General features: G+C 35.5%; 1 protein-coding gene across 1 annotated transcript in view; it reads left to right on the top strand.

Moving 5' to 3' along the window:
• The window catches only part of RfC4 (replication factor C subunit RfC4), a 115,168-nt gene extending 108,426 nt beyond the window's left edge, over positions 1 to 6,742 (top strand). The window contains exon 11 of the mRNA XM_090400393.1: positions 6,562 to 6,742. Within this exon, the coding sequence (XP_090256519.1) occupies positions 6,562 to 6,675 (114 nt within the window). The 3' untranslated portion in view covers positions 6,676 to 6,742. The remainder of the gene's footprint in view (positions 1 to 6,561) is intronic.
• The last annotated feature ends 16,393 nt before the right edge of the window (positions 6,743 to 23,135 follow it).

Here is a 23,135-nt window from a genome sequence, read left to right as displayed (position 1 = left end):
ACTGGTTTTAGGATTTTTTTTGGGGGGGGCGGGGTAGCCATTGGCTGAGAAAATGTTAAGGATGTGATTTAGTTCAGTAATTAGGGCTGGTCATTTGAAGAGATTAGTTTAGCCCTGTTGAATAGTGTCTTAATAACTCCATATTGTTGTGAGGTGGGGGGGATTGTTGGTGAATGTATCTGCTGTTTGGGTGGGGTTTTCTATAAACTGAGAAAACCAAGGTTCCATCAAGTTGGTGGGTGACTAGTGTGTTTAGGAAGGGGAGGCTTGTTTTCCTCTTTTTCCAGGTGAACTTGATTCTGGGGTGTTGGTTGTTTAAGTGTGTTAAGAAAGAGAGGAGTGCATCCTAGCCATTTGGCCATATAGCAAACACATCATCAACGTAGCGAAGCCTTATGGTAGGTTTTGTGGGGCAGAGTTTAAGGCTTTCTCTTCAAAAGTCTCCATAAAGAAGTTGGCCAAGGGTGGGAAAAGTGGTGAACCCATGACTGTCCCCTCTATCTGTTTGTAGAATTTTTCCTGCCAAACGAAATAGCCTGAGTTCATTGTGAACTGAAATAGGGCTGAGATATCAGGAGGAAATTTAGTTTGGATTAGCTGTAAGGTTTCTTTGAGGGGGACATTTGTGAATAAGGAGGAGGCATCAAAACTGACCATTATGTCATTATGTTGGAGTGTAAGGTTTTCTATACTGGCCTTGAAGTGGGCTGAGTTTTTTGTGTGTGATGGTGTGTTGCCAGTATAGTATGTGAGCGTTTTGGCCAAATGTTTTGCTAATTTGTATGTAGGGAATCAATGCCATCCACTATGGGACGTAATGGCACATTTTCTTTATGTATTTTTGGGAGACCATATGTACGGGGGGGGGTCTAGAGTTATATGGTTTTAGTTTGTTAGTAATCTCCACAGGCCAAGAAGTGACCTTCTTAAGGAGCCTATGGAGTTTTCTAATTTGTGAGTTGGTGGGATTGTATTCAATGGGGAGGTAAGTAGCCCGATCTAATAGTAAAGCATTAAGCTTACTTGTGTAGTCAGTATGATTGAGTACCACAGTGTCGTTCCCCTTATCCGCTTTGGTGATAACTATTTCTTTGTTTTTCTTCATTTCCTGTAGAGACTTGTATTCACTATTGGATATGTTGGTTTTTGGTGGTCTTGCTTTTGTGAGAACACAGGCTACATCCAATCTAATATCGTCAGCGATGTGGTTTGGAAGGTGGCGAATCCCGCGTTCAATCTGGATCATTAATTCCTCGGCTGGTATTTTCCTAGGGGCAATGGCGAAGTTGTGACCACGTGACAGAGCATCGAGTGCTTCAGGCTTCAAAATAACCGAAGAAAGGTTAACTACAGTGTTGGTTTGGGCATTGATTCTTTTTTAATTTATCGACTCTGTATTTTTTTGAATTCTTTATTTGCCGCAGTCCACGAGATGTCATGTAGAATTGACCAATGTTCGTGATTTAGCCTATTAGAAAGCTCTTCCTCTAGTGCTAAAATAGCTCTATTTGCATCAGCTAGGGAACTGCATCTAGCATTAATTTGTTCCCTTAGCAAAGCATGGCTCATGCGATTATAGATTTGGAGAGCTTTCTTTTTTTTGGTGGGGGGGGGGAAGAAATGTTGCTTAAATTTTACACAATTTGGGATTACCTGATTATCCCGGCAGCATTTTAGGAAGGTCAGACGATTCAGTTGTCTGAATAACTTCAGCTTCATTTTGCCGTAATGGCAGGCCTTGCGTGCGATGGGATCTCCGTGGATGATAGTAATTCTTGTAGAAAGGCTTATACGCTGGTTAAACATGATTATTATTCGGAATTGACCGCGTACACTAGAAATATAAATTAAATCAAACTTTAATATATACTTTGCAATATTTCGGCAACGTCACATTGCCGTCTTCGTGGGAACTTAAGATAAAGACACGTGCACGTAAGTACTACACAACAGCAAATGAGAAACAAAGCGAGGAAGCTACCGTTTCGTAAAGGTCCTGATGGTGTCCCCCTAGCGGGCTATAGTAGGTGTTCTTGGCGTTTGGGCTGAAGTTCTCCTGATGTATGTTTCCCAAATTTGGGGCAGTTTCATGTATCCAAATTTGTTGAGGTTTGACATGTTCCTAACGGCTGAGGCTGATTCCATGAATAGTTTTTCATATTTGAACTTGCTGCGGTGTATTACTGTGGCTTTCTTCCACCTTATCCAATGGCGAGTATCCAGAGCATGGTCTGCAAGCCCAGAGTGGCTGTACTGATGAAATCGGATGTAGTCATTGTGTTCTGAGATTCTGATATTTGCTGTCCTGCCTGTTTGGCCAAAATAGACAATTTACAGCTACAAGAGACCTGGTATACACCAGGTAGGTCTAGGGGAAGTGGTTGGTCTTTAGTGGAATGGATAAGGGATGCCAAGTTTCTATATGGTCTGTAACAAGAGGTCAAGTCATGTTTTTTTAGGATTTTGTTGATTTTTTCCGAGGTGCGTCGGATATAGGGAATGGTGATGGATTTAGAGTAATCTTTTTTGTGAAGGGGTGGGTGTGTTGTGGATAACTGGTTTTAGGATTTTTTTTGGGCGGGGGGTAGCCATTGGCTGAGAAAGTGTTAAGGATGTGATTTAGTTCAGTGGATAGGGCTTTGTCATTTGAAGAGATTAGTTTAGCCCTGTTGAATAGTGTCTTAATAACTCCATATTGTCATGAGTGGTCATCATTTTGTACATATACTTTGCCTCTTAATAATGGACAAAATGATGACCATTTAAAGCATTTTTGAGTTGCCCAAATAGGTGTCATAAAACATGATTTGGACTCATGAGGAGAAAAGTCTCAAATTATAATGTCTAATGTTTCCATAGTTTGGCACATAATATAATGACTGACATCTATATGATATACATTGGCTTGCCAGTATATACGAGGGTGGTCTGAAAAGTTCTTGGCCTTGACCATAGATGATGTTAGATCCTGAATGAACAAAGAAATCATTCATTCAGGATTTAACATGATAAATATTACTACGTAAGGAGATACCTGCACATCAACTAATAATTATGAGAAATTTCTTTATGTTATGTGATAATGTGTAGTCCATATGTGCCATATATTGAAATTTATTCCTGTATAACTGAAATGAGAAGCAGAGAATTTTGTGTCAGAATAGTAAGAATTATGTAAGGGAATTATTAAGTTATTTGTAAATCCCATTAAGCTGTCTAGTACATTACAAAATTTCCAGAAAGATAATAAGTAGTAATCCGAAATAATCGTGTATAATCTGTACGAGTTGAGCGTAGCGATGGAGGCTATACCTACGCGGAAAGTGACGTCAGAACGACTACCTAGAATATGGTAACCTAACAGATTAGGGAGAGTGTAGGATCACCCAAGAGGCATAAACGATGGGGTTCGTGGGTAAAAAAACGCATCAAATAGAGGGTGCCTGATAGGGTGAATAAAAGATGATGCGCGCGATATTACAGGGCTTTTTTCTTCTTTGGTTGCTGGATTCCAGTTTTAGGAGTTTTGTCGGGGGATTCGTGAGAGAGCGGTGGGTTGACTACTGTGATGTCGGACGACGAGGCCTGTTCTTGAGGAGAATGCCTGAGGATTTCCAAGCGAAGCTGATCGTGTTACGACGGCCTATGCAGAATCAAGCCTTCGAATAAAGTCCCTTTGAGGAGAACAAAGAAAATTTCCTGCGGAGCGGTAGACAGCATGACACAGTCCGAAATGATTCAAAGAAAAGCGTAGTGCATTGCCATGCGCAAAGACGGCCGATAACTATACAGTAAGGTAATCCAGATCTACATGAGATGGCGGCATGAAATCTGAAAGGATCCTGTAATGTAAAGAATTTCATTCTATGTTAAAAATCGCTTAGAAGAATAAGAAATTTGTGTATACTGTAAACTAAGGACACTAATAGAGAACATTGAAGTGAGACTTTGATTGAATTAGTTAAGACCACATGGAACAAAGAAGAATTGATAGGCAGTATTTTGATTGAGAATGACTAGGCTTGACTAATGAAATTTAGAATTAAGATGGTTATTGATAGTGTATTAATGAAAGTGTTTAATGCGTGTTCTGTGAATAACTTGTGAAAGGAATTATATCCTAGTAGTGTTATGCTTACACTTAATCTTATCCTTTCGTAATTGAAGGATTTAGCTTACTCAAATTCATTGTTGTGATTTAGTATGAACCTTAACTTAGAGTGAGTTTTGTTCTATTGAGTATTTATATTTTCTTAACTGTAAATGTTTTATGTTTTTCCATTAAACATGTCATGTTTTGTACCTTATACCTGAGTTTATGCTTGATTACGAATTCAAACCACCACTTATGAAATAGAACCTTTTGGCGGGAAGGAATTAGATATTATTGCTTAAGTGAGATTCAGGTCATGACTGCTAACGGAATCTGCACAGCGCTAGCGTAAGATTAATTAATGTGTGTATCCCTTTTGAATTTAGAATTGTTTCCCTGAACAAGAGTCTCTTCTGTTATAAGATATTGGCTGGCGCAGCATAAAAATAAATTTTGCCAATATCCAAAAAGGAAATAGTACTGAATTAATATTTTAAGGGCACAACAGTAGATTAGAAAGCGGGCTATTTAGAGGTAGAACAAGATATAATATAGAGAAAACAACGACATAACAATGGCAACAATATTGCAAGATTTTTTTTTTTCTAAGTTGGTACATCTGTCATAAGTGTCCATGTGAAATTGCAAGTTCTTCTATCAAGTGGTTTGTTTTATACAGCTGTCTGAAGCAAAAGTGTTGTCTGTATCCCTTGAAATGCATAAAATTGAGTATTGTGTGGTTATAAAATTCTTTGTAAAAGAAGGTTTAACGCCAAAAGAAGTTCATAAAAGTTTATGGGCACTCTTCTCCTTTATTTTCGACAATTAAGAAATTGACTGCCAAGTTTAAACGTGGCCGTACCATCCTTGAAAATGATCCACGTCAAGGACATCCAAAAAATGCAACAACACCAGAAATCATTGTTCGAGTGCATGATATGGTATTGGATGACCGGCGAGTCAAAGTGCATGAAATTGCTGAAACTATAGGCATTTCAAAAGAATATGTAGGATATATTTTGCACGAAGAATTGCAAATGAAAAAGCTTTGCGCAAGACAGGTGCTGTGCTTCTCACTTCATTATTGATCTCCCACAGCAGATCAAAAATGAACAGCGCTTGGAGCGTTTTAACAAGAATAAAACTGATTTTGTGAGTTGATTTATTACTATGGATGAGACTTGGATTCACCATTACATACCAGAATTCAAATAGTGGACAGAAGCTGATTGTTCAGTGTCAAAGACAGTTGGTTCCATCACCAGGAATGGTCATGGCATCAGTGTTTTGGGATGCTAAAGGCATTTTGTTTATTAATTATCTTGAAAAGGGTAAAAAAGTAACCGGAAAATATTATTCTGATCTTTTAACCAGTCTAGATGAAAAATTTTGTGAGAAAAGACCCGGTTTGCAGAAGAAAAATATCATCTTTCATCAGGACAATGCACCTGCCCACAAAGGTGTTTTGGCAATGAGAAAATTAAGAGATCTGCACTATGAATTGTTGGAACATCCACCCTATTCCCCAGATTTGGCTCCCTCTGACTTCTATCTCTTCCCAAAACTAAAATTCTTTCTCGCTGGTCAGCATATTTCTTTGAATCAAGAAGTGATTGCAGCTGTAGAGGGGGGTATTTTACAGATCTTACTGCGAACCACTACAGGGACGGAATAATGGCACTGGTGCATTGCTGGAATAAATGTATTAGTCTTAAGAGAGATAATGTTGAAAAATAAAAATAATTTTGAAATTATAAATTCATTTTTTCATTGTTAGGCTGAGAATTTATTAGACCACCATCGTATGTTTTGTGTGTGTTGGGGGCTTATATAAGTTTTATGCACTGCTTTATTTATTATTTTATTTAGCGTATGATGATACAACGGCCGTGAGGCCCTTTTTACAGGGAAGTATGGCACTATCTCAATCCTCCCTAATTTTTCCCCTGGCTTGGGACAGGCATATGGTTGGGTCATAGGCATTCCTGACTGTAATCCATATGTGTTCACGTGGCCAGATTGCCTGTTCTGGGGGACAAAAAACCTGAGTTTCCAGGCAAAAAAGACCCCTATCTCTCTATGAGACTGGCTAACTCATCTTTTGTTGAAAGAGACCAGATAAAGGTTCCTCACATCATGGACAGGAATTGCCCAGGTATTTTCAACCAAAGGGCTTCGTCTATACCAACTTAGCTATGCACTGCTGGATCAGCTATTTTTGAATGTGGGGCTTACGTTGAGGAGTGGTGTATGTGTGTTTTATATTGTTGTTATGCTAATTTAAATAAACACTGCAGATACAGCCATTTTTGCTTAACTATGGTTCACATCATCTAATGAGATTTTTTATATTGCTTATTTCTAACTTGTTACTGCTGACCTGTGCAATATAATGTGCACAGGTTAAAATGCACATTTAATGTAGCCTAATTTAATTAGGTTTTTTTTTTTTTTTTACTTTATTTTAGGAAATTGGATATACTCATCTAAGGCTTGTGCAGGGAGTACAGTCTCTCTTACAGTTGTCAGGATTGTTAGCTCGTCTATGTAAACACAGTAGAGTAGTTGCCACTGATAATTAATGTGAATCACTTCCACATTATAATGTAAAAATGTAATATATGGACTTTTCAATATAAATAAAGTTTATTTTTTCTCTTCATTATTCATGTACAATAAAAATTGATATGGTATGGTACTATAAAAATGATTTTAACCAAATGACCATTCCACCTTTGTTCCAAGATGGAATAAATAGATGCTGAGATGGAGGTTTAATGTTTAAGTTACTTAGTAAAGTCCAGATAACACCAGCCTGATTAATTTTCAAACTTCTGATGCTAGATAGTGGTTCTGTGTTTAAATATTCAACATAACTACCAAGAGTGGACATCAGAACAATCAGTTTTCATATTTTATGTTGAGATTATTCAACATTTCAGTTAGAATAACTGGAAGGACAAATCCTGTAACTTGCTGCATAATTAACTCTTAGGAAAGTACAGCATAATACCTGAATTGTGTAGACCACATTTGTTCATAAGTTGTTAAAAATTTTCATTTATGATAATATTTATAATATTATGATAAAACTAAAACGTGACATATAAATAGACTGTTCCTTGTTGGTACTGTATGAAAATAGATTTTGTACTTGATTCAACACTGATTTACACTTCATATTTTAATACTCATGTGAACTGTACTCTGGAAACTGCACAAGATTTTTATGCCATTATAGTATCTGCCTGAATATAACAAAACAAGGCTAATCTTCTTGAATGGCAGGCAGTCTCAAGTAGAGTAATGTGGGGTGCTTAAGGGTCAAAGCTCTATAACTGAGAGGAGACCTCCACATAGCCTCTAAAAGAATGCGGAGAACTGACCAGGGCTTCTGACCTAATGTCCAATCCTCACCTTCTCGTGGTGCACCCTGTTGGGTATCTACCTGTATACTGAACGAACAAGGATGGACTCGCAATTTGGGATTTAGCCGACCAAATTGTATTCCTATTGGCTTAAACCAAAATACAAAATGATGGTACAGCATGACAAAATTTCATGCCGACAGGAGCATCGCCCGGTTAAACAAAGCCTCTTTGTTTTCGCCAGGGAACCAGGGCGATCAGCGAAAATTCAGCTGCTGGAACAAATCCGAAAACACACCCCAACTCAATATCACCAGAATTAAAGATCAGTACTATAAACATAAGAAGCCTGAATGGCAAAGAAATGGAGCTAGCTGAGGAATTAGATAAGTACCAGATCTACATAATAGGGGTGACTGAAACAAAAAAGATAAAAACTGGTGAGATCTTTCTGATCAATAAATACAAAATGTTATATTCGGACAATGACAATCAAGGAAAGAAGGAGTTGCCATAGTATTCAACACTAAATACGAGGCTAATCTTCTTGAATGGCAGGCAGTCTCAAGTAGAGTGATGTGGGCAGATATGAGAAGGAGGAACTGGGCAATGAGACTTATTTGTGCCTATGGTTCTACTAAGGTAGAAGGGGAGGAATTTTTTGAGGCTTTAGAGAAAGCAACTGACACAATGAAAAAGGAAAACTTGGTCATTATTGGGGATCTAAATAGCAGAGTAGGAAATGATTGTCAGACATACAAAAATATTTTGGGAAAATTTGCAGAAAAGAGCAAAGCTAATAATAATGGCAAATACCTGTTGGATTTCTGCTCAGGACATCGACTGGTTATTACTAACACCATGTTCCAACATAAAAATGTGCACAAATTCACATGGAGAGAAGAGGCAAGGATTAAGAAAAGTCTCATTGACTATGTTATTGTTGATAGTGATGTTTTCTCCCTGGTGCAGGATACTAGAGTGTATAGAGGATTTGAAATTGGAAGTGATCACCATTTAGTACTGAGCAGGATAAAATTGAATTTCATATTGAAAAGAATAATGTGTGTAAGAAAGTTTTAAAGTGAATAAAAGTTGAGCAGCACTCAGATGTGAATTGTAGACTAAAATACACAAAGATTATTGAAGAAAAAATTAAAGAATTTGAGAACAGCAACCAAACCTTGGAGATTAAGTGGCAAGCCTTGAAGACAACACTGATTCAGTCAGAGAGGCATGTGGTGAGTTTGTCTACAAGGATAGAAAAATCAGAACTCCATGGTGGACACAGGAAGTTAAAGAGGCAGTGAAGGAAAAGAAGAAAGCATATCAAAAGTTCCTGGCAAATAAGTCAACTTGTGCTCTTGGAGAATACAGAGAGATGTAAGAAAGCTAAACACTGTGTAAAACTAGCTAAACAAAAGTCATGGGAGGACTTTGGCAAGAACATGGAAAACAAACATCAAGAAGGTCCTTAGATCCTTCTAGTGTTATTTCAATCATTCTAACCAATTTGTGTGGGATTCCCAATCTTCTAAGACTATTAATCATTTTTTATCTATTTATTTTATCGAAAGACTGTTTAAAATTAATATATATAAATTATATAATTCTATATTATATTCCATAAATTTTTCATGTATATTTCTTAACATAAATATATTATCAGTGGTATCTCTCTCTCTCTGGTCTAAAACTGGATTGGTAATCTCCTAAAATTTCTTCAGTATATATGATTCTAATCTACTGTTTATTAAACTTGATAAAATTTTATATGTTACATTTAGCAATATGATTCCTCTATAATTACCACAATTCAGTTTATCTCCTTTTTTATATATTGGTAATTTTTCTTCATTCCATATTTCAGTTATTAATTGCCAGATTTTTCCCCATAATGGTTTTCCAGCATTTTTGATAAACTCCCCTGTTATTCCATCTATACCTGGTGTTTTAAAGTTTTTTTTTATTATTTTATAATTTTAACTACCTCTTCATAAGGTGGTTCTTATATTTTTTCTTCATTTATTATAAATTTGCTCAAATTCCTATCTTCATCATCATTAATTTCTTCTTCTGATAACAATTCTTTAAAATACTCTTTCCATCTCTTCATGGCTTCTTTTTCAGTTATTATTTCGCCTTCTTTATTCTTGCATCCTATTATTTGAGGATTAAAATTTTGTACTAGTGAATTAATTTCTTTATAATATTTTCTTATTTCTTTGTTTTTATTATTCACTTATTAACTCTATTTTCCTTTTCATCATCTCTTTATTTCTTTTGGTTACATATTTTCTTTGCTTCCTTTCTCTTTTCTTGATATTTTTCTCCATTAGCTCTTGTATATCTTTATATTTCTTTCTTGCTTTATTTTTAATTTCTGGTGCTTTCCTGCATTCATCATCAAACCAATCCTTTTATATTTCCCTATTATTTCTTCTGCTGCATTTATTATTATTATTTTGATTTTCAAATTCTTTAATATCTTCTTTTTTTTTGTATAATTTAATAGTCTCTTTATTTGTGAAAGCTTCAATATTCCATTTCTCAATTCTATCTATTTTCCCTCTATCTATTATTGATATTCTTTGTCTCAATTTTACACCAACTATCATGTGGTCAGAGTCACAGTTTGCACCACTAAATGCTCTTACATCAATAATTGATGTTGCCCATCTTTTAGAAATCAAAACATGATCTATCTGATTACACTCATTAGTAGCAGGAATAAACCATGTTCCTAAATGTATCTTTTTATGTGGAAAATTTGTGCTCATTACTCTTAATTTATTAGTTGTTGCAAACTGAGCAACTCTATTACCATTATCACTAGTTTCTTCATGTCCACTGTATCTTCCAAACACCTCTTTATATATATCTTCTTTCCCTAATTTAGCATTAAAGTATCCTAATACAATCATAGCATCATTTTTTGGTATGCTTTCACATGCTTTTTTGTAAATCATCATAAAATTGTTTGGTAGTGTTTTCATCAGCATTCTCATTTGGAGCATAAATATTTATAAATATAAAGTTACAAAATTTACCTTTAATATGTATTTTACATATTCTCTCATTTATTGGTGTAAATCCTAATATTGATTTGTAGACCTTTTTTTTGTAATAATAAAACCGACTCCATGTTCTTGTTTTATAGGACCACTAAAGTATAACTTATCTTTTTTATTAATTACTCCTTGTCCTTTCTACTTATTTTCTGTAAGACTGTAATATCAATATATTTCAGTAATTCTTCTGCTACATTTTGCATTTTACCAGCCTATAATCATGTTCCGAATTATTTCTCGTTAGTCATTTCCACAGAGTCAATCTGGTTTCATATTGTTTAGCGTTCTCAACAGAATATTTTTTCTAGGAGTAGGTTGTTAGCCCATTGCCAGACCCTCCTCCTTTATCCAGGCTTGGGACCGGCAACAGTTTTGATGAGCTACTCAATCCACCATCAAATACTGCAGGCAGAGCTTTCTCTCTTATTCCATATACATTTATTTAGTTGACTTCCTACCATACCAGTTCTGTTAATTCTGTTGTTTATTTCCATATTTAATTTGCCATCTTCATTAAAAATTGTTCCTAGGTAGCTGATGTTAATCTTATACAGGTCTATGCTCCTACTGCTGCCAAGAATGATACCAAGATTGAAGAATTTTATGATCAATTAAAAGAACTAATGCAAAACACAAAAAAGCATAATATTAACATCGTCATGGGTGATTTCAATGCTAAAGTTGGGAAAGGTAGAAGTGGAGATGTAGTTGGCGAACATGGACTGGGAACAAAAAATGTGAGAGGCAACAGTCTTATTCAATTCTGCCAGGAAGAGGAGCTAATAAAGCTACCATCCCAAAGGCTGTATACTTGGCGATCACCACAGGATAATAATGGGAATATAGTCAGAAACCAAATTGATTACTTGCTAATTAACCAATGATTTCGAAGTTCTATAAAGAGTACAAAAACTTATCCTAGTGCAGATATTCTTCTGATCATAATCTACTGGTGGCAGAGTTAAAACTTAGACTGAAAGCTATACTTGAGAAACATCAACAAAAAAGGTTTGATTTAGGAAAAATTAAAAAACACAGAGATAAGAACCAAATTGAGTCAAGATCTGAATCAAGAGCTAGCACTTATCAAGAATGATGACATCATGAGGGTTGATGAATCATGGGACAAATTAAAATCTGTCTTCATAGAGAAATGTACCAATACCTTGTGTCCTAATAGAACAGTAAAAAAGAAAGATTGAATAACTGATGAAATTCTTTCTCTCATGGATCAACCTCAAGATCATATAAAAATCATAGTCCAACAAAATATAAAGAGGTTCAGAAAATTATTAAATGCAAGATCAAAGAAGCAAAAGAAATCTGGATGAATGAAAAATGTAAAGAAATAGAAATTCTACAGGAAAAGCATGACAATTTTAATCTACACAAAAAGTTGAAAGGAGACCTCAGATATATTTAAGAAAAAACAATTCTGTATCCTTCGAAACATAAAGGGAGAAATAATATCCAAAAAAGATGACAAAATACAAGAATGGGTGAAATATATAGAAGAACGCTTTACTGATAACAGACAGAATCCAGAAAATACTTATGAACATATGGAAGGTCCATGCATTCTAAGATCAGAGGTAGAACGTGCACTAAACTCACCAAAAAAATGGTAAAGTTTTAGGCCAGGATAGAATACCAGCAGAAATAGTAACACTATTAGAAGGTGACAACATTAATATATTAGTAAAGCTATTTAATAAGATCTACGATACAGGCATAAACCCTCAAGACGGGTTACAGTTGACCTCATCATGCTACCTAAAAATAGACTTCCCATAAAATTTTTTTTATCATACCGGGACATTTTTGAGAGTTTGCGCTCAAAACAGAAAGTAACGCCTTCTACGCTAAGTACTTATGATTCAAAAGACTAAATAACGGAGTGGTTAACAAAAAACATTTCGTAGTAATAATTTTAAATTACTCTTAACTGAACATAACTTATTATTAAAAAGTTATTAATATTTATCACTAGCGTGAATTTTCTTTAAAAATTCTTTATTTTTACTCACATCGAAAAATTCACTACAATTTAGTTCACTATTAAGTTTGCAGCACAATACAGCTTTTACTGTTGATTCAGCCATTTTACCTCTTTCTTCAGACCATATGTTATTCATTATTGAGAATATCCTTTCAACAGGTGAAGATGTGTCTTGCAGGCTGAAAATGTATTCTATAATTTGGACAAGACTGGTCAATGACATATTCTTTTCTTTGAAATGACTGAATAGTTGTATCCATTTTTCTTCGCAACTTGTATTTTTCAAAATTTCATAGTTTGCTGACCAAAAAGTTGATGAACGTTTATTTTTCACTTGGTTAGAGTATAATAAATTTAGTTTAATCCTTTATCCAAGTGTGAGCAAACAAAGTTTGCGCCTGAAAGTATCTTCAGGACCGGGATAAGGTGGTACAACACCACGGACTCCTTGCAAAGGTGGAGCAAGCTACCAACACTCCTATCTCAGTATCTCCCATAATGCAAAACACATCTCCTTGCGGATATGTCTAATGTTATGCATTAAGGGAAGGGCCACATCCCAAACTAGTTTCGACCTTTATTGGGGTCTCTTCAGTGGGAGCAACGCCCAAGTGGAGATACCAGGCAGAAGCATTAGCAGGTGTTGTACCACCTTACCCCGATCCTGAAGATACTTTCAGGCGCAAACTTTGTTTGCTCACACTTGGATAAAGGATTAAACTAAATTTATTATACTCTAACCAAGTGAAAAATAAACTTTCACCATCTTTCTCTAAATCCAGAGTAATTTACTAAAAAAGGGTGGCACACCATTTGGCAACTCCTATAGGTAGAGATGACCTGCTAATGCTTCTGCCTGGTATCTCCACTTGCACCTGGCTCCCACTGAAGAGACCTCAATAAAGATCGAAACTAGTCAGGGTTGTGGCCCATTCCCTTAATGCATAACATTAGACATATCCGCAAGGAGATGTGTTTTGCATTATGGGAGATACTGAGATAGGAGTGTTGGTAGCTTGCTCCGCCTTTGCATGGAGTGCCCTGGTGTTGTACCACCTTACCCTGGTCCTGAAGATACTTTCAGGCGCAAACTTTGTTTGCTCACACTTGGATAAAGGATTAAACTAAATTTATTATGCTGATCAAAAAGCTTTTGCAATCACCACTTCATCAAACAGTTCATCCATGTTTATTGCATTATTTGCAAGTGTTTCATTAATTTTTCTCACCTGAAGCTTCAATTTCCGACCAAGTTAATTCATTGTTGTTTATCCAAGTAAAAGATTCTGCTCCACCAAAACTGTTTTACCAATGCTCAATATAAGAAAGACATCGGTCATAAAATTTTGTAAACTCTTGTAGTATTGTATTAATATTTCCATTATTTTCCAGTATTCTAAAAAGCTTTTTTGCTTCTTGAGGTATAAATTTATTATCACGCCTTTCCTCAAGATTTGTTTTTAATTTTCTAAGTTCAATGACAATATCTGTTGCACCGCACGGTTAGCCTAGTGGCTTTGCGCTTCGCAACGATATGCCTGGGGAAGGAGTGTCCCAGGTTCGATTCCCGTTGTAGACGTGAGGAATTTGAGGATCTTCCTCAGGCATAGCCAAGTTAGCCGGTCTTGGGCGCGGTCAGTAGGGTTTTTTCCGCCAGTTTATCTGGCGTTTTTCATCCAGCAAACAGGCAAACCGGCCCCATGAACATACGCCTCTGCAGTCAAAAATATATCCCCCCCCCCCCCCAGCGGCAGACCAGGCGATGGGTCGGTTGGGAGTAGTAATAACAAGAAGTCGCATCTAAAGTAACACGCGGACCCTGCATGGGAAGCGGGAATAACGCGTAGTAGAAGAATGACAATATCTGTTGCACTCGCTTTTGTACTTTCCATAATCAAGATAGATTTGTGTTGCCCATGCACAAACCACAAATACATTTCACCACAATCATTATCAAAGAACTGTTTTGTCATCACCAGACAGTGTTCTTGTGAAATAAAATATGATTTCAGTCCCTCATAGATTTCAAGTATTCTGGAAGTAGCGAAAGAAAATGGGTGTTGCCATGTTTAAGAACCTTTTTATACTCCACATTTACAAATTCACAGAACACTTTTAGTTGAGTGACTTGAACCATATAAATGTGGAAATATTTATAAATTTTGACTACTAAAGCTTCTATTTCAATAGGTAGAACATCGACTGCAGTTTGAAGACAGTTGTGAACGATGTGAGCACCGCAACCAGTGCCCACAATATTTCTTCCTAGTTCCTTCTTCAATCGACTGTAAATATTGTTTTCTCCTCTCCGTTTTACACTCCCAAAATTGGTATTGCAGTTATCTCCACAAAATCCAATATTTTTTTTTGTTATATTATGAGTTTTCATAACTGACATTAAATGGTTTGTCAGTATTTCTGCAGTTTCACCGGGAACTGATCGAAAGTATAAAAGTTTAACTTTTACTCCACAATCTGGTTCAAAATACCACACAACACGTGGCACAGTTTTAATTTCTTTCCTGTTGGAAGAATCAACTGATATCGTTACAAAATTTGTTTTGTTTAAATCTTCACAAAGTTGCTGAAACAACAGTGGCTCAATCACATTAACAATGACAGCTTCACATTTTGTTCTACCCAGTCTAAAATTTGTTTCAAAAAGCTTTGATATCAATTTAGATGAACAATTGGCAGACTTAAAGCTAAGATTGTGAATAGCAACACGAAATGCAAAAGTTGCTTCTTTAGCAGCTATTAAAAATTCTTTGCCACTTGGATCGGCACCTTTAAAATATGACAATATCTTTGAGGAAGTTCCTACCGCTGCTAGACTAGCCTTATGTTTTGCACATGTCAAGTAATTTTTTATGTCCGAATGCCCACCATGAGCCACAGAAAATTCTGAAGAGCATTGTTCACATTTCACTTTGTCAATATGACTACAAACTTTTTTCAAAAATGGATAATCCTTTTTTAATTCATCCGTAAAAACACACAGTTTCTTTTTGGCATTTTGGAGTTAAATTAATTTAATGAAGTAAAAAAAATTACAAACAACACGCCGAAAAGAAACACCGACTTGCAATCTAAACTCAACTAAGATTGTGCATGCTCAACAATGACTTGTGACGCAGCGTACAGGCCAGAGTCAAAGTGGGGTATTCGTGTTGTCTAATCGTCATTTTCCGAGGCTGCACTTTTTGTCCTGTCAGGTGTCTTCTCCCTCCAGGAGATTAACTACCATGTGTCTCCACCATGTCCTATTCTGTGCCTCTCTGCTGCATTCCTCATATGAGATATAGGTCATCTTCTATATTTTTCTTCCACTCCAGTCTTTGTCTTTCTCTCTCCCTCAACAGTTCCTTCGAGAAGTGTCCTTTGTAGGCATTTATGTCTCAGAATATGTCCAAAATATCTGACTTTACTCTTTTTAATTTCTTTCATCAGGCTCCTGTTGACGCCTGCCATCTCCAGTACCTCTTCATTTGTCTTTTTTTCTTTCCATGATATTCTCATAATTCTTCGCAGCATCCACATTTCAAAGGCCTCCAGTTTTTTTCACACTCAGATTGGAGAGTGTCCATGTCTCTACTCCATATAATAATGTAGACCATATGTAGCATTTGGAGATTCTTAGTCTTGTTTTCAGATTTAATTCTCTAGATGTTAGTAGATTTTTCATACTGTTGAAAGTTGACCTGGCGATTTCAATCCTTTTTCTAATTTCATCTTCTGTCCTGCCATTCTCTGTGATCAAGTGTCCGAGGTATATGAAGTAAAATTTCTGTTCTAATTTATTTCCTTTTATATCGATGCATATTTTTGGTATTTTCTTTTCTCTTGAAATTATCATGATTTTTGTCTTGTTAAAGTTGAAACTGAGGCCATACTGTTTGCTATACTTGAGGGTTTCATCCATAAGAGTTTTGAGGTCATATTTGTTTTCAGCTAGAACCGTGTCATCTGCATATCTTAGGTTATTAATATTTCTGCCCCCTACAGTGATTCCTTTGAGGTTACTAATTTTATTAAATATTTCTTCTGTGTATAGGTTAAAGAGAATCAGAGAAAACACACAGCTTTGTCTCACACCTTTCTGAACTGGGAATTCTTCTGAGGGCTCTCAAAGATGCAGTCTGTTCCCAGTAAAGATTAGTTAATAGCCTAATGTCTTTTCCATCCATGCCTATTTTTGAAAGGATGTCAATTAATTGTTCATGTTGGACATTGTCGAATGCCTTTTTGTAATCTATGAAGCAGAGGTACACATCTTTTTGTTTTTCTAGATATCTTTCTATGATGGTTCTGATGTTGAAAATACCTTCTCTTGTACCTACATTTTCCTTGAAGCCACTTTGTGTATCATTTATTTCTATGTTTATTTTTCTTTTATTTCTTTCAAGAATAACGTATAGGAGGACTTTTGATACTTGACTGATGAAACTGATTGTCCTGAACTCTTCACATCTTGTAGCTTTTGTTTTTTTTGGGAATTGGAACGAAAATTTGAGTGATTAATATCTTTGGGTAGAAATCCAGTCTCGTATATTTTATTGCATAATTTTGTTAGAAATTTCAGTCCTTCATCGAGAGCCCTAACCATTCTGCCAGGATATTATCTATTCCTGCAGCTGTATGTGGTTTTAGTTTTCTGACGGCATTTTCAACTTCACAGAGTAAAATGGATGGTCCTTCTATATCAGTCTGTTCAGGAATATCATTTCCTTGTTGTTCATATAATTTCCTTGTGTATTCAATCCATCTTTCCGTGATTTCTTTTTTATCCATTAGAATATGACACTTAGAATAGAATTAGATTAGAGCACTTTTTGTACTGCGTGTATATTCTGCACTTTTAAATTTTTACCAAATAGCCGGGACCATACCTTCAAACCGGGACCTATGATAAGCCTACCTAAAAAGCAAATGCTAAAACTTGTAATGACTATAGAATGATCAGCCTAATGAATCACGTTCTCAAAATGTTTCTGAAAATAATTCAAAACAGAATATACAGAAAATGTGAAGACACCATCAGTGATACCCAATTCGACTTTAGAAATGGTTTGGGAAAAAGAGAGGCTCTTTTTCCCATTTGCTTTGACTTCAAGAAAGCATTTGACAAAGTCCAACATGCTAAAATGATTGCACTATTAAAAAGAATTGGATTAGATCGTAAAGACATCAAGATTGAAAACTTATATTGGAACCAAAAGGCATCTGTTCAAGTTGTGTGCTGTCATCTCTTCTTTTTAACATATACTCAGAAGCTATATTAAGTCTTGAAAGGAAGGGATTAGTGTAAATAGTGAAATCATCAGTAACATCCAATATGCTGATGACACAGCTCTCCTGGCTGACAATATTCAGGATCTTCAAAATCTTCTGGAACTAGTGAATGAAGAGAGTGAAAAAATCGGATTAAAAATAAATATCACCAAAACTAAATTCATGGTCATAAGCAAGAAAACAATTCTTAATTCAGCACTTTCTTTAAATGGAAAACAAATAGAAAGAGTGGCAAAGTTTAAATATGTCGGATGCTGCTTAAATGATGTAACCGCAGTTTAAATTTAGAACTTAAGAGTATGCATGGTTAAATGCTATGTGTGGTCTGTACTGTGCAGAAACTTAGACCTAGAAGACAACATCAATAAAAAGACTTGAAGCCTTTGAGATGTGGTTATACAGACAAATGTTAAAAATCCCATGGACAGCAAAAACATCCAATCAGGGAGTACTGGAACAAATGGGGAAATCGCGTGAACTTTTAGATACCATAAAAAAAAGGAAATTGATTATAAAAGGGAAGATAAATGGAAGAAGAGGACAAGGAAGATGAAGAAAATCTTGGCTGGCAGACATCAAACAGTGGACTTGCATGAACTCTGAGAGACTGCTCAGAGTGGCTGAGAATCGCTCAAAATTTGCCAAGGTGGTCGCGGACCTCTGATAGATTGCACTCAAAGAAGAAAGAGGTAGCTGAAATGTTTTACTTGTTCTATAGGCCATTCACTATGCAGTTAATATTTTTAGGGTTCTTGCCTATTTTCATTTCTTTGTTTAGCTATTGCTGATTTTCATACCAAATTTATTACAACAGTTATTCAATTTAGTCAGGGAATTTGGCAGACTTCTACTGGATTTATTCAGAAGTATAACATAACATCATCTGCAAAAGAGATAAGATTAACATCACCAATTTTAATATGATTTAATACCACTTTCCTTCATAATATGATCCATATAGATCAGTGGTTCTTAACCTGGGGTGTGTGCACCCCTGGGGGTGCGAGAAAGCATTTCCATGGGTGCGAGAGAAGTTTCTGAATTTTGATCCAGATTCAATGGACTACAGCTATTTAATAAAAGATGATCTTATTGAAATATGAGCCAATGCACGTATTCAAATAGAATTTGAAAAACTGGACTTAGAACAATTCTGGTGTATACAGTTAGAACCTAAAGCAGCATTGCAGACACTTTTACCATTTGCCACCATCACCTACCTGTGTGAAATGGGATTTTCATCACTTTTGCACATAAAAACAAAAGCCAGAAATCGCTTAAATGCAAGTGACGATTTATGCATGGCTCTTTCAAAAAAGGAGCCTCGCTTCAAAAGTATTATTATGAATAAACAACAACATAGCCATTAAAAATTGAGATATTGTTTTGTATGTATATGTAAATGTGTTTATTTTTCAATAAATAAATTATCTTGCAATAGATGTAATTTTCTAAATAAAGAAATAGAAACACATTTTTCAAAGGATGCGAGAACTTATTTTTAGATTCAAGGGAGTGCCAATCACTAAAAAGGTTAAGACCCACTGATATAGATGATGAATAACATCCTTGTCTGACACCAGATTTAACATCAAGCCATCATTCTGTACTTCCTTCAATTCTCACTGCTGAGTTACAGCTCAAATAAAGACTAAGTATTGCTTGATATAATTCCCCATTGGCACTATATAACTGTAAATATAGGCTTACAGGAAGTTTTTAATTCATATTTATCATCAAGAAATTTCTGATTTCAGGATACTATGTAGTACTAACCAACTACCTTTTTTAAAATTTTTTTTGATACTTTAATAATTTGTAATCCCACGGATCATGTTGATTTTTCAGTTTATCGGAAACCAACCTTTACTGGCAAATACATTCACTCATCCTCCCACCATCATTCATCACAGAAGATGGGTATTATCAAGGGTATTGTACCACTTTAATTTTTATTTAAATAACTTTCATGGCTTACACATGCAACAAAAAATTATATAGAATTTTATTCAAAAACTCCAAATACCCTATCCAACATTCTGTGTTGTCAAGGAGACAAACAGTTAACTACATTCAAAGCATGACATTATGAAACAAGATTATGGTTTCTTCCCTGTTCACCAATATACCACTACAATATATACTTCAGTTTTCAGAATCTGCTTTCACAGAAGACATTAACCTAATGCAAGCTATTTTACATGCATAGTAAGTTGTTCAAATAAATCAAAAGAACAGCAATCAGCAGTCCTATCTCACCAGCCCTAGCTGATTCTTTTATGGAGTATTTAGAAAAAACAACACTTTGACGCTATATTTCCTCAGTCTCATACATGGTTATGTTCTGTTGATATATTTGCAGTCTGGTCCCACACTGAGTCAGAATTCCTTCAGTTCTTAGAGAAAATAAACTCCTACTCCCATATCAAGTTCACTATTGAACATGAATCTAAAAACCAACTACCCTTCTTTTTTTTTAGATATGTGAATAATTTTAATCCCACAAATCATGTTGATTTTTCAATTTATCGGAAGCCAACTTTTACTGGCAGATACATTCACTCATCCTCCCACCATCATTCATCACAGAAGATGGGTATTATCAAGAGTATTGTACATAGAAATCATATGATCTGCTCTTCTGATTCTCTTATATGAATTGAATCAAATTAAAAATCCGATATGTAATAGATACAACAAAACTACCATTCAAGAAAAATTTATAATTATCATCCTTCTACCAGACTATAATCTGATATGAAAAGAATTTCGGTACCCTACATTAAAGTAATCTCAGAAGAAATGACAAGGATGCTTTGTAAATTCAATCTACAATAGTCTTCCCTTTGCATGGTAAGACTACTTAGACTACAGTTATTCATGGTCAACCCCAGTTCAAAAATATTAAATGCAAAATTCCAGAAATAAACAATACATAAGTTTTAAACTGCATGCCGTTCAAAGTAGAGTGATGAAATCTCATACTGTGTTGCTCGGGACGTGAATCATCCCTTTGTCCAGCATATCCATTCTGTATTGTATACACCGTGATATCACAGTGCTTGTATTCAAGTAACCCTTATTTTACTTAATGGCTCCAAAATGCAAGAGTGGTGGAAGGGTGAAAGTTCTCAACTTCATAAGGAAAGAGAAAAAAAAAAATTGTTGCTAAGATTTTATTTACAACTTTTATTACAGTATATTGTTATAATTGTTCTATTTTATTATTAGTTTTATTAGTTATTGTTGTTCATCACTTACTATGCCTAATTTATAAATTAAACTTTATCATAGGTATGCATAAGATTCAGTAATATCTGTGGTTTCAGCCATCCACTGGGGGGGTCTTGGAACGTATCCCCCCCGTGGATAAGGAGGGGAGTGATGTATACCCTTCTTTCAAGCAGCATAGAACCATCTTCCTTCCTACCATCTACAAAAGATACATTACCACCTCTTTCCTTACCAGGTGTCTATCAAGCATCCTGCTCATGGTATCTTTGCTTTTTGGACAGATTGGCCATTCTGTCTTCATTAAATTGAAGAACATCAAGGCTATATTACATTTTCAGAATCTGACAAGTCTGGCCTTGCTTTTCAAGCTAACCATCTTTTCATAATTTTTAACATATTCTTTTTTTAAATAGTGGTTTTACTTTCTGATTATATAATGACAAAAAAAAAAGAAAACAAATCAACTTTACTTAAATATTATGTAAAAACTTTATTTATATTTAGGAAATCAAATAATGTTCTTTGTTTGCTCAGGGTCAAAGCTGTATAACTGAGAGGAGACCTCCACATAGCCTTTAAAGGAATGTGGAGAACCGACCAGGGCTTCTGACCTAATGTCCAATCCTCACCTCCTCATTGTGCACCCTGTTGTGTATCTACCTGGATACTGAACGAATGAGGATGGCCTGGCAATTTGGGATTTAGCTGACCAAATTGTATTCTTATTGGCTTAAACCAATATAGAAATTGATGGTACAGTATGACAAAATTTCATGCCAGCTGGGAAGTCGCCCGGTTAAACAAGGCCCCCATTGTTTTCGCCAGGGCGAACAGCGAAAAATCATCTACTGAAACAAATTTGAAAGCACACCTCAACTCAACATCACCAGAGTTAAAGATTGGTACTATCAACATAAGAAGCCTGAATGGCAAAGAAATGGAGCTAGCTGAAAAATTAGATAAGTACCAGATCAGCATAATAGGGGTCACTGAAACAAAAAAGACAAAAACTGGTGAGATCTTTTTGATCAATAAATACAAAATGTTATATTCAGGCAATAACAATTAAGGAAAAGAAGGAGTTGCCATAGTATTCAACACTAAATACGAGGCTAATGTTCTTGAATGGCAGGCAGTCTCAAGTAGAGTGATGTGGGCAAATATGAGAAGGGGAGAACTGGACAATGAGACATTTGTGCTATGGTTCTACTAAGGTAGAAGGGGAGGAATTTTTTGAGGCTTTAGAGAAAGCAACTGACACAATGAAAAAGGAAAAGTTGGTCCTTGTTGGGGAACCTAAATAGCAGAGTAGGAAATGATTGTCAAACATAGAAAAATATTTTGGGAAAATTTGGAGAAAAGAGCAGAAATCCAACAGGTATTTGCCATAATAATGGCAAATACCTGTTGGATTTCTGCTCAGGACATGGACTGGTTATTACTAACACCATGTTCCAACATAAAAATGTGCACAAATTTACATGGAGAGAAGAGGCAAGGAATAAGAAAAGTCTCATTGACTATGTTGTTGTTGATAGTGATGTTTTCTCCCTGGTGCAGGACACCAGAGTGTACAGAGGATTTGAAAATGGAAGCGATCACTATTTAGTGTTGAGCAGGATAAAATTGAATTTCATATAAAATTTCAGCATCTCTCAGATGTGAACTGTAGACTAAAATACACAAAGATTATTGAAGAAAAAATTGAAGAGTTTGAGAACAGGAACCAAACCTTGGAGATATAGTGGCAAGCCTTGAAGAAAACCCTTATTGATTCAGCCAGAGAGGCATGTGGTGAGGTTGTCTGCAAGGATAGAAAAATCAGAACTCCATGGTGAACACAGGAAGTTAAAGAGGCAGTGAAGGAAAAGAAAGCATATCAAAAGTTCCTGGCAAATAAGTCAGTTGCTCTTAGAGAATACAGAGACAAATGTAAGAAAGCAAAACACTGTGTAAAACTAACTAAACAAAAGTCATGAGGGAACTTTGGCAAGAACATAGAAAATAAATATCAAGAAAGTGGTAAGATATTCTGGAGGTTGTTGAAGAAGCTTAGAAATGGAGGAAAGAGTGCTGAT

Source organism: Typopeltis vanoorti, chromosome 11 (assembly GCF_054136105.1).
Source record: "Typopeltis vanoorti isolate ZY-2024b chromosome 11, IOZ_Tvanoo_1.0, whole genome shotgun sequence".
Taxonomy (NCBI): Eukaryota; Metazoa; Arthropoda; class Arachnida; order Uropygi; family Thelyphonidae; genus Typopeltis; species Typopeltis vanoorti.
This window is presented reverse-complemented; position numbering and strand designations above follow the sequence as displayed.